We start from the raw sequence: 17570 nt of genomic DNA on the forward strand, positions 1-17570 counted from the left end.
GTTTTGCCCCCAGACCAGTATGGTTGCTTCTGGTTTTTGTCACCCAAAAGCAACTGTAGCTGTGTCAGCCCATGTAGAAAAATTCCGAATTCCAAACCAAGCTGTTACAAAATAAAATGCGCAAGCTTTTGAGTTTTACAGAATGCTTCTTTGGACAAGAAAGACAACAAAAATGGAGTGGCGGATAATGTCAAGTTTAATGAAGCTCTGTGAGGTGTTTTGCTTGCTTGCTTGCACACGCACACACACACACACACACACACACACACACACACACACACACACTGCATTCCACCTTAAGACTGTGTCTGAATGCAAATTCCCTCTATGGCATGGGTAGGCAAACTAAGGCCTGGGGGCCAGATCACCTTCTCATTCTGGCCCTTGGACGGTTCAGGAATCAGAGTGTTTTTACATGAGTAGAAGGTGTTCTTTTATTTAAAATGCATCTCTGGGTTATTTGTGGGGCATAGGAATTCATTCTTTCCCCCCTCAAAAAAAATATAGTCCAGCCCCCCACAAGGTCTGAGGGACAGTGGACCGGTCCCATGCTGGAAAAGGTTGCTGACCCCTGCTCTATGGCTCCAATATCAGCCATCCCACCACCACCACCCCTCGCCCAACCCTTTGTATTGTTTGCCACCCATATCCCCAAACTTTTACCATGAAGGTGCCCGGATGTTAATAGCCCAGAGGTGGAAAGAAGAGAGCGTCCCTACCAGAGAAGAATGGCAAATTAAGTTGATGGACTTTGCGGAAATGGCAAAAATGACCAGAAGAATCAGAAATCGGGAAGACCAAAATGTTAATATGGAATGGGGAAAGTATATAACACCTTAAAAACCATTGTAAACAATTAAAATTAGTAGTAGTAGGACTGGAATTGGAATAACACTTGTAGTTTAATGTTGAGTTTTGGTCATTATACAGTGTGTAGATTTGGATTAATAGACAAGATGCAGGAGGAAAAGGTTAATATAGGGACCCACAAAGGGGAGGAGGGAAGTTCAGGAGATTCTTTGAAATTCTCTTTTTATGTTGGTTATTGGATAATGGTTTGTAAATTTCTAAAATCTGAAAAACTAAATAAAAAATTTAAAAAGAGAAGAAAATCTGAATGTGTACACACTTACGTTGTCACTGTTTTGGTTGCCCTAATGAAGGTGGATTTTATAACTGGTGTGACTCTCCAGGTACCCCTGCCCGTACGGGCCAGTCTTGCCAGACTCTAGGGTTGTGCGCCCATCTCACTCAAGAGGCCGGGGGCCAGCGCTGTCCGGAGACACTTCCGGGTCATGTGGCCAGTGTGACATCGCTGCTCTGGCGAGCCAGAGCCGCACACGGAAACGCCGTTTACCTTCCCGCTGGTAAGCGGTCCCTATTTATCTACTTACACCCGGGGTGCTTTCGAACTGCTAGGTTGGCAGGCGCTGGGACCGAGCAGCGGGAGAGCACCCCGCCACGGGGATTCGAACTGCCGACCTTTTGATCGGCAAGCCCTAGGCGCTGAGGCTTTTACCGCTCTTTGCAAATGTATTCTCTTAGTGACACTGGAAGCTACCTTATCCCCAATCTGCCAAGACAACAAAGAGGGGGAAATCCCCAACAACAAAGCTAAAAAAGCAAGACCAAAGTCCATTTTAAACATGGGTCCACCTTCCCTTTAGGAATGTGTTTCCAGAGGTGCCAAGACCTGCCAATGGGATCCTTCCCCTGGCTGTTATATACATCAAATGTGAATGGTGCTATCATTTTATTGCATTGCCCGTTCCTCATGCGAGACTTGTTTTCTGCAAACGTTTTGTTTCTGTCCTGCAGGAAGGGTATAGTGTTGAAAAACTTTTCTTTTAGCATACTGGTTTTGTTTTTAACAGGTTGGTTATGTATATAAGTAACAGTAAAGGTAAAGGGACCCCTGACCATTAGGTCCAGTCGTGACCGACTCTGGGGTTGTGGCGCTCAGCTCGCTTTACTGGCCGAGGGAGCCGGCGTACAGCTTCCGGGTCATGTGGCCAGCATGACTAAGCCGCTTCTGGCGAACCAGAGCAGCGCACGGAAACACCGTTTACCTTCCCGCCAGAGTGGTACCTATTTATCTACTTCCACTTTGTCATGCTTTCAAACTGCTAGGTTGGCAGGAGCTGGGACCGAGCAACGGGAGCTCACCCCATCGTGGGGATTCGAACCGCCGACCTTCTGATCGGCAAGTCCTGGCTCTGTGGTTTAACCCACAGCGCCACCTGCGTCCCACATAAGTAACAGTAAAACAGAGTAAAAAGCAGTATTTTGTTTGTTTGTTTGTTTGTTTGTTGCATTTCTATCCCTCCTTTCCTCCAAAGGAGCTCAAGGTGCTGTACATAGTTTGCATTTTAGGTCAAGTAGTGAGCTTCATGGCTCAGTGGGGATATGAACCCAGGTCTCCCAGGCCAACTTCCTCCACCCACTATTGTTTCTTGCCCCCTCCCCAACGCACACATTTATAAGTGTTTCTGCAAGGGGGTTCAGTCTTTGGGCTGAAAAAGCTCTCCTTCCCCTGCCTTACCTGCCAGTTTTCCATGGATTTCTAGAGCAGGGTTTCCCAAACTTGGGTCTCCAAAAAACAGCTGGACTACAATTCCCATCATCCCTAGCTAGCAGGACCAGTGGTCAGGGATGATGGGAATTGTAGTCTAGCTGGAGACCCAAGTTTGGGGAAGCCTGTTCTAGACAGACCAGTTGTGTTCTTTTTATTCATAATGTTATATGTTTTGGGGGACCCGCCCCCTAAATCCTAGAAATTAAGAAACTATAGGGCTTTATTTCACCCAGGTCAAAGACCCAGTTTGGCACCAGCCAATGGACTCTCCAATGTTCTATTTGTCCTGGAAGCATTCAAGTTCTTGACAGGCCTTTTGGGGGATAAAAAAAAAATGTGTAGACTTGCACTAGACCAGAGAGTCACTGATGTGCATTGAAAGCACTGCTGTATTTTCGGGTGGTTCCATTGCACTTCCAAAAATGACAAGTCTCCCAGGTCTGCTATTAAACAGAATGATGAATGAACACACAAAGAGAAGACAGCAACACACCAGTTCCAAAACAGACATTTTAATCTTGGTGAAGCACCTCTTAGAAATTGTATCCTTACAAAACTTTTTTTTATTTAAATAAAAAGGCCAAGGTGCTCTCATTGGAACGCTGTACAAAATATACAGTATCAAACACTTGTTTCCAAATGGTTGCACAGTACTTAAATGAGGTGGAGAAAAGACCCCTTTTTAAATTGTCTGGCAGGACTGCAAGATGGGGAAATAGCAGGCTTTCCCCCTCCCCTTTCCAAACCGATCTGCATAGTCAGTGCACCACGGAAATAATAATATTAACAACAAAAATAACAGCAAAAATAACAAGGAGAAAATGGCAAGCGGTGCTGCCTCTAGATACTATCACATGAGCACAAGGGGCGTCGCAATGCATCCCCTCGCCTAAGATTTGCTTAAGATAAATGGCTTCCTCTGTGACCCAGCTTGCGGTGTTGTGTTCTGTACACACATCTAGTCTCTGAATTTTGTCCGGAGCTGGCTGGAAAGGGGCTTTGTCATATCCAAAGCCTTCCAGTCCGCTGCAAGTTTCAGTGTGTGGCAGGGAGAGGGCCAACTGCTGTTGGACACCCAACTCTCATTGAATGGCCAATGGCCAGGGAGGGATGGGAGTTGCAGCCCAAGAACATCTGGGCAGCACCACAGTCCTGCCTTAAAACTATCTTCCATTACTGCCTCACGTCTCTTTTTCAGAACAGTAATTTTGCCACCAGCACAAACACATCTTCAGGTGTCTTGGACGATTCGCACATGACCGAGCTAATCTGTCATTCATACTTTCCTTTCCGATTCCCTTTAATATACACTTCTTAAAAAAAAAAAATGATCTTAAGTCCACAAACAGTACCAAGAACTGCTTTGAAAACTTGCACAAAAATAAAGTACCAAATTTGAAGCCTTTAATTAAAAAAAAAAAAGATCTGAAGGCAGCAGCAACTCCTTATAAAGGCCAAGCTGTCACATTTCTAAAATCTGGTAGTTTAAGCCGCAAAAAACCCAAACTTTTAAGTACAGGAGCCATGTCCCCACTGACGTTATGGAGAAACCAGGACTTTTCAAACCTGTCTTCTATTTAAAAAAAAACAAAAAAAGAGGGAAACTGTCTTTTTTTAAAAAAAAAAATGTATCAAGTGGTCCCCTTTAGAATTAAGCATGGGTCATTGTCATCACAGAAAGCAGGTGAAATTGTAAAGCTATTTCCAAGGCTGATTCTCTTCTGATGTTGACATGTGGAGGCCACCAAGATTGAATGCTTCACAAATCTCCAGCCTCAAAAAGAAAGGGGAAAACCTGCCGCACTTAGAAAAGTAGCACATCAGGGGGAAATAGAACCATGGCGTGCTAGCTTTCTATGTGCGGTGATACTCTGCATCCATGCGTATTGTTGTATGGACGGCGTATTCAGTAACTCAGAAAATTGGGCTCCCACCTCACCTGCATGGTTTGAGCAAGTGAATTTGGCAAGAAAGGCATCAAAAAAAGAAGAAGAACCCCAGTCGGGTAGGTAGCATGGCACCTCCCATGAGTGAAATTCATCTACAGGAAAAGAAAACCCATGCAATGCAGCCCTTTCTGCAATGCCAGTGGGGGAGGCAGGACTCTTGAAAGGCGCTGCTCATCTCTTTTTGGAGGCCTCAAGAAAGCAGGAAGAAGAAGAAGCTGCTAGTACAGCCACAGCTCCTGCCTCCATGCTGCAAGGATCCGTGCCTCTCTTCCACCCACCCACCAGTCTTGCCTGCTGCCTCAACAAGCAAATCAACAGAACTGCAGGCCCAATCCACACTTTGTGGCAAACCAAGGTTTTCACTGCAAACATGATGATCTGGGCTGCTTTCTTCCACCCCACTGGGAGAAACAAACTGATGATTCTGGGCATAGCATTATGTCTCGAACTATGGAATAGCGGTCTTTTTTCCACTCAAGCAAACCCCCGAGAGGTAAGCCATGAACAAACCTCAGGTGCTGACCGTGGTTGGTTTTTGAACAAAACAAACCATGGTTCTTGACCTGGACATAGGCTTGGATCCAGTGCTAGTCCAATTCAGAGCCAACCCGCTGAAATTATTGGGCACAGCAGACTTAAGTCCATTAATTTCAATGGATCTACTCTGACTTAGTTGGCAGCAAGCCAGAATGCTGAGCCAGGGATCATGGTTTGCTTCTCTCCTTGCAACAGCAAGGGGTAGCAGAGCAGCTAAAATCAATGTGTTCACAATGAACCATTAGCTATTGTTCACCAAGGTGAGCAAATAGGGCCAGTGGTCACAGCTGAAGTTCATTGCCCTCTTATGCCCCTGGACCAGTAATGCTGAATTCACTCTTTTTGTCATGGGTGTGGAGGCAGCAGGAAGGAGAATGAACTACAAACTGCCAAGCAAAATCTTTTCTCTCCAGCACCCAAACTGGCAATTGCTTAAGAATTGTGTCTGGACCATTTCAGAATAGGCGGAAGTCTCATGGTTTGAAAGGGATCCAGGGATCCACACCTCCTTTTTCTCGCTGGCCCTCTGAGCAGTGCCAGGCAGCTTTTCCTTTCCCACAATGCCCCTGACCTGCTGTCACTCTGGAGCACTGTGGGAAATTTAGAGGGTGACAGCTGTCTGTCACTGTGGCCAGCTATACTTGCCGGTGCTCACCAACACAAGAGGAGGCCCACCAGCAGCAAACAGACCAAGGGCTTCCTCAAACCTGGACCTCAACCCTGAACTGAGGAGTTTTTAAAGACCAGTAGCCAGCTGCCTCATTCAGCAGCAAGCGCAGTGTGCTTTGGTGCTGGGAGGAAGAGCACAGAAGCCATCTTGTGAACTTTAGGTCCTGTTCCCATGTTCCTCCTTTGACATGGCTGCCACCACAAACTACCGCAATATGCCAAGGTTTCCTGAAGACATGTGGAGCCTTGTGGCATTTGGTGGGCTCCACGCCACCAGAGGAACATCTGGAGAGAGTCCTCATCAGCCTCTCCAAGATGCCCAGGACCAGGGAACATAGCTATGCTTTCAGGCACCTTGCTAATGGGGTTCCAATCTGCCAGCAGGATGACCCAATTTGACATTATCTCACTCTCCCCACCCACACCAAACACACACACACACACACACACACACTCACTCATCCACCTCCAACCAGCCTTTCTTATAGTCCTGCAAAATCTCGAGGTAATATTGCCAATCAGGCTCACTGTCATATTGCACCGCGAAAACTGTCTTCAGAGGGTTCTTGTGGTATTTGTGAATCCGCAGCACCAATCCTGGGTACCACGCTTCTGTCTTGTCCTTCTCCTCATACAAGTGCCTGATCCGCTTGCCAACAAGGTCCGGATACTGAGGGGGCAAAGCGTAGGCCTTCGTACCACCCGGTGCCCGGTGCCTGAACCTCTTCAGGAGCACTGAAGGCTGCTTTCTCCTCTTCTTGCGTGCAGCTTTTGGGGCTGGTGGCCCCTGAATATCTCGAAGGGCGTTCTGGAATTTGATGTGGACCATAGATTTCTGACAGTGATGGAGACCCTTTGAGGTACTGGCTGTTTTCCTGTCATCCGATTTGGCCAGCTTCACCTTAAGAGCCCCAGGGAGTTGAAGGGCTGGCAAAAGCTGCTCCGCAGTCTTCGGGTGAAGCGGCAGTCCTTTGGTCTTCAAGGCCACAGAGGCAGAGTCTTTCTCAGGCTGCAACTTTCCTCCCTTTAATGCAGCGTCCCTTTGGATAGAAGGTGAGGAGGGTCCCTGAGACATATCATCATCTATTTGATGGCGGGTCTTGGAGGGCAAGCAAGAAGCCAGTCTATATTTTTTGCCTTGCTTATGCTTCCTTGCGAAGTGTTGGGTGAGAGACTGGGCTGTCATACCCTGTAAACATCTGGTTGCATCTGTTGACTTCAAGCCGTCTGGTGATAAAGCTTCAGTGTCGATCTTTGGGCTCTCCTCTGCAAGATCACCTGTGGAAACAGAAAATTAATAATAAACGTTCAGCCAAATTAGTGCCTGCGCCCTCAACAGACAACCATCCATCGCAGTCCTATAACCTGATCAGAAAATCCACAGCCTTCACTCAGAAGATGCAACAGACTCTCACCTGGACTCCCCCAGTAGGTGGGACTGTAGATAAAAAGGTAAGAGACCCCTGGATGGTTAAGTCCAGTCAAAGGTGACTATGGGATTGCGGTGCTCATCTCGCTTTCAGGCCGAGGGAGACAGAGTTTGTCCACAGACAGCTTTCCGGGTCATGTGGTCAGCATGACTAAACTGCTTCTGGCCCAATGGACCACCGTGACAGAAGCCAGAGCGCATGGAAACGCCGTTTACCTTCCCGCTGCAGCGGTACCTATTTATCTACTTGCACTGGCATGCTTTCGAACTGCTAGGTTGGCAGGAGCTGGGACAGAACAATGGGAGCTCACCCCGTCACAGAGATTCGAACCACTGACCTTCTAATCGGGAAGCCCAAGAGGCTCAGTGGTTTAGACCACAGTGCCCCCCATGTCCCTAAGTGGGACTGTACACCTGATCTAGCTCCTGCAAAGATCCTCTTAAGCCATGGAGAGGGAAGAAGGTCAACTGGAGTCCACTGGACAATTTGCAATGGAATACCGGTTTCCTTGCAAAGAAACTGGGGGTCAGGTGAATCTTGTTCTTGAGCAAACAGCTGGGGAACCTGGAGCTCTCCAGATGTTGCTGAACTCCACACTCTCAACAGCTCTAGCCAGCTTGGCCAATGGTCAGGGTTTGATAAGAGTTGTGGCCCAGCAAATACCTGGGATGGCCACTAATTCCCCATCCACGTTTGTAAGCAAGAGTGCAGACTCCAGGATAACAGCATCACTGCAACCTTTTGAAATCTCCATCACAGAGGTGGCACCCATTGATGCCCACACTTGCAGTGCTCATGTCAGGTGGCAGAGGAACCAACCCCCACAGCAGATTGCCAGGAAAGAATAAGACAAGCAAAAGTTCTTACCATCTGCTTTTTATTCAAAATTCACAGAGAGAGGCTTAGGAATGCTGCCTCCAGGAATAATGGCGTTGTCCCGAGTGAGTCTCCACCCTTCCGTCTCTCCCACTTACTCATGCATCATCGCTACAGGTGCTGAAAAGGGCCCTCTGCCTTTGAGCTCTTTGCTCTCCTACTTTCAATGCTTGCCAGGTTCTGGGGGGGGGGGGGTAGGAATGCTTTCCAAAAGGACTGTGTGCGCCAGCTGTCATCCCCCCGCTTGGTCTTCTTCTTCTTCCTCCTCCTCCTCTCCCACTATTTCCCAGCTTTCCCCCTCATCTGCCTCTGAGCTGTGTTCTTGCTCAAACCCCTGTTGTAATTCTGAACTGTCTTCTTCTTCTCTGGAAGGGACAGGCTTGGGAGGCGATCTCCACCATTCCTCCTCTGCCCAGTCCCTGATATATGATGCTTTAGGACAGCTTATCACCACTTGCATTTTCCAATTGATTTCTTCAGCACCCTTCACCTGCTGAGCGACGAGGCGACTGGCGCACACCTGCCGAGGTGGCTGCAAGCCGACCATCTCTGCTCCAGGCAATTCACACTGGAACAGCGAGGTTCAAAGTATGTTTTCAAGCAAGGCTGGCATCGTCATCTGGCACCTTGGGACAGCTGCCCACAGCAGCCTGCTCAGGGACACCTCCACAACAAGGTTGGCTATGCACTACCATTCAAAATTTCACAAAGCGCCAGAGTAGCATCATTCCAGGGCAGATGATGGGGCACGTCTTTCTCTTAAGGGCTGCATTGCCTTGAGAGTAATCTGCCAGGGGCATCTGGTTGGCAGAGGGTGGGGCCAAAGGCAGGCAGGAATCTGCTTTTCTGACTTCTTCCACCAACCCCTTCTCTCTCTCTGACACCTTGAACCAAGATGCCTTGAACCCAGCCACTAGTCCATTTAACTCTGATCAGTGATGAATCACTACAGTGTTAGGACTGGGGTGTGTGTGTGTGTATTTTCCAGCACTCGCTACCTTTGAAGCTAAAACTTCCCACTACCCCTGCCTATTGGGTCATGCTGCCTGGGGCTAATGGGAGCTGGAATCCAGCAACATTAAGAGTACACCCATCCCAGTGCTAGGGGTTTCGCCATCCCAGTGCTAGGGGTTAAAGCCAGGGTCCTTCAGCAAGCAAAGCATAGGCTCTACTACTTAGGGAAAGTGCAGGGGGGATATTTGGCCCTCCAGTTGTTGCTGAACTACAAACCCCACCATTCCTGGTGGGGGTTGCAACTCCCATCAGCTCCAGCCAGCATACCTGCTGGTCGGGGATTATGGGAGTTGAGAGTCCAAGCAGCCCTGGAGGTCCAGAGGTCGGGGGCACCAGCTGGTCTCCACCACTATAAGCAGCTGTACACCACATAAACCCACACAAAGAACAGATACCTACTTGGAGGTATGCAGGACAGCCTGTGAAGTGGGACCTGGAAAAAAATAAAGTTACGCAAAATCATCTGGTGTGTTAGTGAAAGGGTCGGTCATAAAGTTGGCTGGCAGTTGGGTGTTTGGTTGGAGCTAATCTAAGGGTGACAGACTGTGCCCTCTCTCTCTCCAAATATATACATACAATGGAACCTCGGTTTTTGGGCATCTCGGGAGCAGAACGATTCGGAAGCTGAACGCCGAAAACCCGGAAGTAATTCCTTCCGTTTTCGAACGTGCCTCGGACGTCGAACAGCTTCCGAGGCACATTTTTCATATTTTTCCCCCATTGACCTTGCAGCCAGCCCATTGATCCTTGGTTTTCAAATGTTTCGGAAGTCGAGCGGTCTTCCGGAACCTCGTAAACAGAGGTTCCACTGTACACACATTAGGCTGCCATTGCACACCCACTGTGTGAGGAGTTGTAGTGCCTGGATTTGTCATGAGGAGGGGGAACAGGCTTGGAAGAGCCGTGAGGCTATGGGGGATCGAAGGAGCTGTTAGGGGATGCAGCGTTCTCATGAAGTGTAATGCGGGGTGCTAGGATCAGTGAGCAGCACAAATAGGGCCACCAGCCCCTAATACCCTCCCCCCACACGTGGATATAGACAGCTGCCTTTTACAAGGTCAGATTGTCCATTTAGCCCAGGATTGCTTGCTCTGGCTGGCAGCTCTCCAGGGGCTCAGGCAGACGTCTTTCCTATCAGCCGCTTCTTTGATCCTTTGGCTGGGGACTGAACCTGGCACCTCCGCCATGAGCCTCGGGGATATTCAACACTTTGCGGAAAGGCAAAAAAGTCCACTGGGCTCACGGCGTCGTCTTTGGACCCTTGGTGTAATGGCAGGAAAACAGATTCAGAAACCACCGGCAGGGGGGTGGGGGAGGCACGGCCATGCTGTAACCGGGGCTCTCCACGAGAACCAGGTATCCCAATGGTGGCAGAGCCCATTCTGCCCCTGCAGGCTGCTTGGGCGTGATTTTCACCTGCATCCCCAAAGCTAGGGAGCAGACAGAATATCCTGGTGTGCAGTAGCTTTCTGACTGTAGGAAGAAGAAGAAGAGTTTGGATTTGATATCCCGCTTTATCGCTACCCGAAGGAGTCTCAAAGCGGCTAACATTCTCCTTTCCCTTCCTCCCCCACAACAAACACTCTGTGAGGTGAGTGAGGCTGAGAGACTTCAGAGAAGTGTGTCTGGCCCAAGGTCACCCAGCAGCTGCAGGTGGAGGTGCGGGGAAGCGAACCCAGTTCACCAGATTACGAATCCACCTCTCTTAACCACTACACCACACTGGCTTCCTTGGAAGGTGGTGGATTTTCCTAGGTGGTTTTTAAGCAGAGTTGGATAGCCATCTGTCATGGATGCTTTAGTGGAGATTCTTGCATTGCATGGATTGGACTAAAAAAAAAGAAGGTAAAGGTAAAGGACCCCTGGACCTTCCCGCCACAGCCGTACAGGTTTATCTACTTGCACTGGTATGCTTTCGATCTGCTAGGTTGGCAGGAGCTGGGACCAAGCAACGGGAGCTCCCTCCATCACGGGCATTCAAACTGCTGACCTTCCAATCGGCAAGCCCAAGAGGCTCAGTGGTTTAGACCACAGCACCACCCGCCTCCCCCAGATTGGAATAGATGAGCTTCCGGGTCCTTTCCAACTCCATCTACAATTCTATGGTTTTATAATTCTGACAGGTAGAAATGTTTCTCTTTAGGTAAAGGTAAGGTAAAGGACCCCTGGATGGTTAAGTCCAGTCAAAGGTGACTATGGGGTTGTGGAACTCCACTGAGCCTCTTGGGCTTGCTGATCGGAAAGCTGGCGGTTCTGTGACGAGGTGACGAGGTGAGCTCCTGTTGCTCTGTCCCAGCTCCTGCCAACCTAGCAGTTCAAAAGCACACCAGTGCAACTAGATAAATAGATACCACTGCGGCGGGAAGGTAAACAGCGTTTCCATGCACTCTGGCTTCCGTCATGGTGTTCCATTGCAACAGAAGCAGTTTAGTCATGCTGGCCACATGGCCCAGAAAGCTGTCGGTGGACAAATGCCGGCTCCCTCGGCCTGTTTCTATTTTTTCCCGCTCAAGGATGTGCGTATGCATATGCACACACAGAGAGAGATTTCCCCCTTCCCCTAACAATTTCACCATTCCTTCTGCCGACCTCCCTGCAGCCTAAACCAGCTCCTTTCTGCCCTATCCAAATCAAGAGGCTGGAATGGTCCGAGATATTTGCACCCACACCCCACCAGATTCTGAACTAGACAAGAGCTCCCATCCTACACGTCACATTCACAGTCATGCAAATGCCTAGACTTCACAAGAATAGCATCCATGCCAAACGAGAAGCAGCTGAGCGCAGGCACGAAAACCCAAGAGTACAGCAGAGATATCATTTTGCTTCAGGGTAGAGCGGGGAGAAAGCCCCTTGCTGAAAAGCAGGTTGCATGCCATCGTTAGCTGCACTTACCAAGCTGTTGCTTGACGCAGTCGTGCCAGTGGAGGTTCAGAAGGTCTGGGTAGATATCGGGCAGCTGTTTCAAGGCCAGCAGTTTCAGCATCCGGGAGGTGCAGCTCTTTAGCTCCAGGTCCCTCAGCAGTCTCTCCTCAGATAAGGTTGTGGGACGTAGCTCCACCCTGTGGTCCTGCAGCACGTGGTCAACAGAGGAGCTGGACAGGTTGGGGAAGAGGGTCTCCTTCACCACGTGGATGGGGATGAAGATGGTGCCCGCTCGGATCACGTGAGGAAAGGGGCACCTGCGAGTAAACAGGATCGCCTCCAGCTGAGACAGCAGTTTGTTAAGGAACAGCGCCATGTCCTTGAAAGCCAGCCAGATCTCCTTGCCCTTGGAAGGCATCGGAGCTTCAGAAAACTTTGAGCCGTTCTTGTGCTTCGCCGACCCTACTGCCTTCCCTTGGCGGTCCCCTTTGGACTTGGTCTTCTCCAGCCACTCCTTGAGCAGCTCTGGAGCGGAGGTAGACACGGAGCAGGAAATGATGGCGCAGATCGAAGTATGCAAGGCAGTGAAATGCTGCCTGGGGGAATGTTGCTTATCGGGCAATTCGCTGCTGGTGGAAAGCGAGGCACCGGTCTCTTCCAGGGCAGGAGACGCAGCAGGTGCACTAGGAGGTGGGGCTTTTGAAGCATCTGGCAGCTTAACGTTAAAGCAATTCTGTGGCAAGAGTTGAGTTTCGGGCTGAGTCACCGCCTGCTGAAGGCTTTGCTGAACTGGAGACGTGTTTTGCTGAGTCGCCGCGTGTGGGAGGCTTTGCTGAACTGGAGGCGTGTTTTGCCGAGTCGCTGCATAGGGAAGGCTTTGCTGAACCGGAGACGTGTTTTGCTGAGTCGCCACTTGCGGGAGGCTTTGCTGAACTGGTGGGTTGCTTTGCAGATCTGTTGCTTGTCCAGAGCCTTCTTGCAATGTAGAGACATCACTGGCCTTAACAAACACATGGGAGCTCGGCTGCAAGGAGGACGAGTCTTGTTGCACTGCACAATCCCGCCCAGCTGCATGCGATTTTTGGATTTTGAATTTTTTGTACAAGAATGCCGAAGAGCTTTGAAAACTGCTCTTTCCGGCAGGGCCGCTTTTCCCGGCCAACTCTGCCATTTGCACATTAGCCTCCTGCACAATCTCCTGCCTCTTAGGCAAAGTCTCGCTCGCCTCCTTCCCTTTGCTCTCTGAACTTTCCCTTTCAACAGCCTCCATCTTCCCAGGTGACCTCCGAAGACTGGGCACTTCTGCCAAGCCTTCTGTTTTAAAGCTGAGATCCAGGGCGTGGTCTTCTCTGGCCCCGGCACTGTCATTTATACAAGCTGGTGGGGCCTGGTGACTGGGCGCAGGCCCACTGGGAGGCAAGCGTTTGACCCGGCAGCTCTCCCAAGTCCCAGCATAATCTTCACGCCCTCTCACAACCCCGGCACAGCTGCTGCTTGGCACCCTTTCAACAACTTTTGCCATCACATCACGAGCGGTTTCTTTCCTTCCGGGCAGCAGTGCCTGAGACACTTCCCCTGACCGTACAGGGTCTGGCTGCGGTGGGCTCTGAACTTCCATGCATTTGCCTGAGTTACCAAAAGAAGTCTCCTGGGTTTGACAGCTTTTAGAGAGCGAAATCTCCGCTGACTCGGAATCAGCCAGGTAACGTTGGTAAGGCGCCAAGCTAAAGACGTTGTTGATAACCGGCATAGGAGGGGAAGAAGAGGGAAGGGGTTCCTCGGGTCTTTTAGCACCCCTTCCTTTGTCCTCTGATGGCTTCAGCATACTTGGGAATGAGGAACCGGAATCCTCAAGGATGTTTTGGAGGAGATCTCCTTTAATGCAGGAGTCATGGGACGCAACTGGACTGTCCGAAATCACTATGCACTTCCCCGATTCAGTTTTGCAAGCCCAGAGGTTCCTTTTCTTGGCTTCAGGTATTAAAGCGGACCTTCTGGGTGCGTCACAGAGTTCCTCTCCCTTAGCGTTGGCCTCTTCCGAATGGCTCAGACCCGCCCTGCAGGCAGCCTCTTGCATGGACCGAAACCGACTAAGGAAGCCAGGCAATCTGTCTGCAGGGTGGTGCATCTGCGAAGGCTGGCGTTGAGGAGTTGCCCATTGACTCGGAATGTTCTCATTGCTTAGCTTGGCAACGTGATCGCCCTCGCGACAATCCGGAAGGCCATCTCTGCTGGGGAAAGAGCCACAATACGAAGCCTTCTCCGACAGGGTGCAGCTGGAAATGGGAGCCTCGTGCACCAAGTCCGCTTTGGTCCTCGCGTTTGGTTGGGGCTCATGTTCCCGAAAAGGCTGGTGGCTGGGCGGGGTTGCCGCAGCAGGAGGAGGACCAAGTGATCTGTAGATATAGCTGTCCAAGTGGCTAGGATAATAACTCTGTGGTGTTAAGTACGATCCTGGGAGAAGCTGGGGATCTTCGCGGCCCGGAGAGGCAAAGCCTTTGCAGGCTGGCAGAGCAAAGAGGGAATTGGGTTTTTCCGCCTGCACACAGCTCTGGTGGTACAACAGCATCTGTTCGTGTGAAGTCAGTGGGTAGGAAGTGAGCGGGTAACATGCAGGTGACCTCTCTTGATACATCAGGTTCTGGGGACTGGCCAATGGGCTGGTAGCAGGAGGTAGCTTTGACCAGGCATGTTTGCGAGGACTTCTGCCACGAGCCTCAGGGATATTCGGCGGGCTGTGGTATGTGGCCTGGCATTTCTCAAACACTTTGCGGAACGGCGAAAAGCCAACAGGGCTCACGGAAGTGTCTTTGGAGCCTTGGTGGGACGGCAGGTAACCCGATTCAGAAACCACCGATTTGGGGGGCACGGCCGTGCCGCAACCAGCCCTCTCTAAGTGAGCCAGGTGTCCAGACGGTGGCAGAGCCCATTCTGCTCCCGCTGGCTGCTTGGGCATGCTCTCTCCCTGCATCCCCAAGGCTAGGGAGCCTTTCGGGCTGTAGCCGGACTCGGGACAGTAACTGTGGTTCCGGTAGACCGGTTTCGGCACCGCCAGAGTCGAGAAACCTGCCGCTGTTCGGGGAGAATGCTGTGCCGGGTAGCTGTGCACCCAGGCCTGCTGAGCGAGTCCTGTATGGCCCATGTAGTTGGCCAGCTTCTCCTGAGCAGCCATGCACTTGCTGCCAGCCTTCTCGTGCCCGGAAATTTGACCCCGTGCCCCAAAACCTTCTGCTTCCGGTCTGTACAACATGCACAGGGCTTTGTCTGTCCTCGGGGGGTGGGTGGCCGCTGCACCCGTGCAGTGGGCGTAGGTCTCAGTGGGAGTCCAGGGAGACAAAGACTTGGGCCCTTCGTGGCATTGAAGCGGGTAGGCAAAACACGATCCCTTGTAGCTGTAATGGTTGTCCGAGGTGTAGCCAGGCAGGGCGCTCGACCTGCACAAACCCGACGAGAGAACATGGCCTGCCTCCACCTCCAGTCGAGGGTGCTTGCTGTAACTCAGGGCCCCGAGTGGCTCCAAACGTCGCTTCTCAGCCATTACACTGCCCTCACCACCTCCGGTCTTGGAGAGTCACTCTGGATACTCTGCAAGGGGACGAAAGAAAAGGCAAACAATCAGGGATCCAAGCCTACCACACTGTTTTCTTGCTAGGCAAAGATTTGCTCGCATGGCAGTCATCTGTACACCAAGGCTCTCCAGATCTTGATGGACCACAATTCCCATCTTCATCCCTGGCCATGCTGGCTGGGGCCCAGGAGAGCTGTAGCCCCAAAATACTTGGAAGCCATCAGCATTACCTATCCCTACATAGCTGGTGCTTCCTTCTCGCAAGTGGGTGATGCCATTTTAGAGACACAAGCAACAGCACTCACAGCCTCAACCTCGGAAACAGAGGGAATTACCGTATTTTTTGCTCTATAAGACTCACTTTTTCTCTCCTAAAAAGTAAGGGGAAATGTCTGTGCGTCTTATGGAGTGAATGCAGGCTGCACAGCTATCCCAGAAGCCAGAACAGCAAGAGGGATTGCTGCTTTCGCTGCGCAGTGATCTCTCTTGCTATTCTGGCTTCTGGGATTCAGAATATTTTTTTCTTGTTTTCCTCCTCCAAAAACTAGGTGCGTCTTATGGTCTGGTGCGTCTTATAGAGTGAAAAATACAGTACGTTGTCTCCCTGTTTGACTATGTAAAACATTGGGGGTATATAACCTATTGCAAATAGAGTTCTCTGGTTATGTCACCAAACTGGGAAAATTATGAGAGAAGGAGAAAATTCTCTCTTGCACTTTTCCCACTCCATTCCAGATTTCATACACCACAGTCATCTTCGTCTTCTTCTTCTTTTGAACTGAAAAGATTGCAGATAGATCTGACATCTTTCCAGCAGAGGGCACACAGAGCCAGCTGCTCAGGCACTAAGAGAGGAAAACCCCTTTTCACTACAATATAACAGAGGAATTGCTTTGCCTATCTACCAAGCTCCTGTCATTTTTTTAACCTGGCAGTATTTTGTATAGAAAACATTTATCGAGGAAGGTTAGTTTTTAAAGGGGGGGGAATCAATCATAAATGTACACATTCATTTCATCTTTCATAATTTCATTCTGCTTTATTTCCCATAGCCCCCCGAGGGGCAAAAGTATTAAGTAGGGTGACAAAGTCCCCTGAAGTAAACCTGCTCAGATTCATCTGGCATCATCCACACATTTTCAAGATACATCCACTGTCTTAAGGACTAGAAACTTGGGGTTTTAAAAAAATGAAACAAAACATGAAAGTGGAAATTCTCAGAGTGCTACGCTAACTGGTCAATTTAGCATGTTTATTTTATTTGTATTTAGTGAACAAATGCAATATTTGCCCAATGCAATATTTGGGAAGCATGGCAGTTTTGACATTTCTAGCTTTGTTCACTAAATACAAATAAACATGCTAAATTCAATCTCTGGTGAAAAAGTTCCTGATGCAAACTGCCATCATTTGCATAGGAACAAATTCATACCTTGAGGGTTTTTGCCTGGTTGGAAGGTGTCCTTGATACCTTCATGGTGAGTCTTGCTTCTTGGAAAATAGAAAAGGCTGAACATGCCCAGTGGGCGTGGTACGCTGGTTGACTTTTGGGGTGGGGAGATGGAAAACCAGGGAGGAGGCAGAATAGAATGAAATATCCTAGAAAAGGATAGAGCTGGCTGGAATGTAAAACAGGAGCATTCTGCACTAAAACATTTTGTTGGTGATCCCGCTGGTCCATACTCTGATTTTTCAAAGCAGACAACGACTTTTGCAGAGGGGGTTAAGAGGAGGGAGAAAGGAGCCTTACTTAAGAGAGAAACAGGCTCTAAGCCCTGCTGGCTCCTGTTTCAATTCTTGCATCTCTTAAATGGTCCCCCTGCATTCACATCTTTGCAGTTACACATTCGCTTAAGTCAGAAAGTCAGTAAAACAACCAACCAACTAAGAAGAAGGAACCGTCAGGCAGCACTAGGTCCCTGCGTGAGTCCTTGGCAGGAGCCAAAAATGTCTAGGAACTAAACATTTCAGGCTTCTCGGCAAATGCAGAGTCACCACTAAACCGTTTGGGATTTGGGATTCTCACATTAGGAAGGAGGCGCTTCTTAAAGGTTCCTCTATTTTTCTTGGAAATTTCAAATCTGACC

At 49.7% G+C, this 17570-nt stretch overlaps 1 protein-coding gene across 3 annotated transcripts in view; it reads right to left on the bottom strand.

Annotated features, from left to right (window-relative positions):
- Positions 1-3071: 3071 nt before the first annotated feature.
- Positions 3072-17570, bottom strand: part of C14H15orf39 (chromosome 14 C15orf39 homolog) — a 53103-nt gene continuing 38604 nt past the window's right edge. For 2 of the 3 annotated variants that reach the window (XM_028705568.2, XM_077919119.1), the window contains exons 2-3: positions 11946-15500; positions 3072-7008 (exon numbers count right to left, since the gene is read on the bottom strand). In XM_028705568.2, coding sequence (XP_028561401.2) covers positions 6185-7008; positions 11946-15453 — 4332 coding nt within the window. In that variant the 5' untranslated portion in view covers positions 15454-15500 and the 3' untranslated portion in view covers positions 3072-6184. Of the gene's footprint in view, positions 7009-9449; positions 9484-11945; positions 15501-17570 lie in introns of all 3 variants that reach the window. The other variant, XM_028705569.2, reaches the window with a different exon arrangement.

The sequence above is a fragment of the Podarcis muralis genome, chromosome 14, assembly GCF_964188315.1.
Source record: "Podarcis muralis chromosome 14, rPodMur119.hap1.1, whole genome shotgun sequence".
Lineage (NCBI taxonomy): Eukaryota > Metazoa > Chordata > Lepidosauria > Squamata > Lacertidae > Podarcis > Podarcis muralis.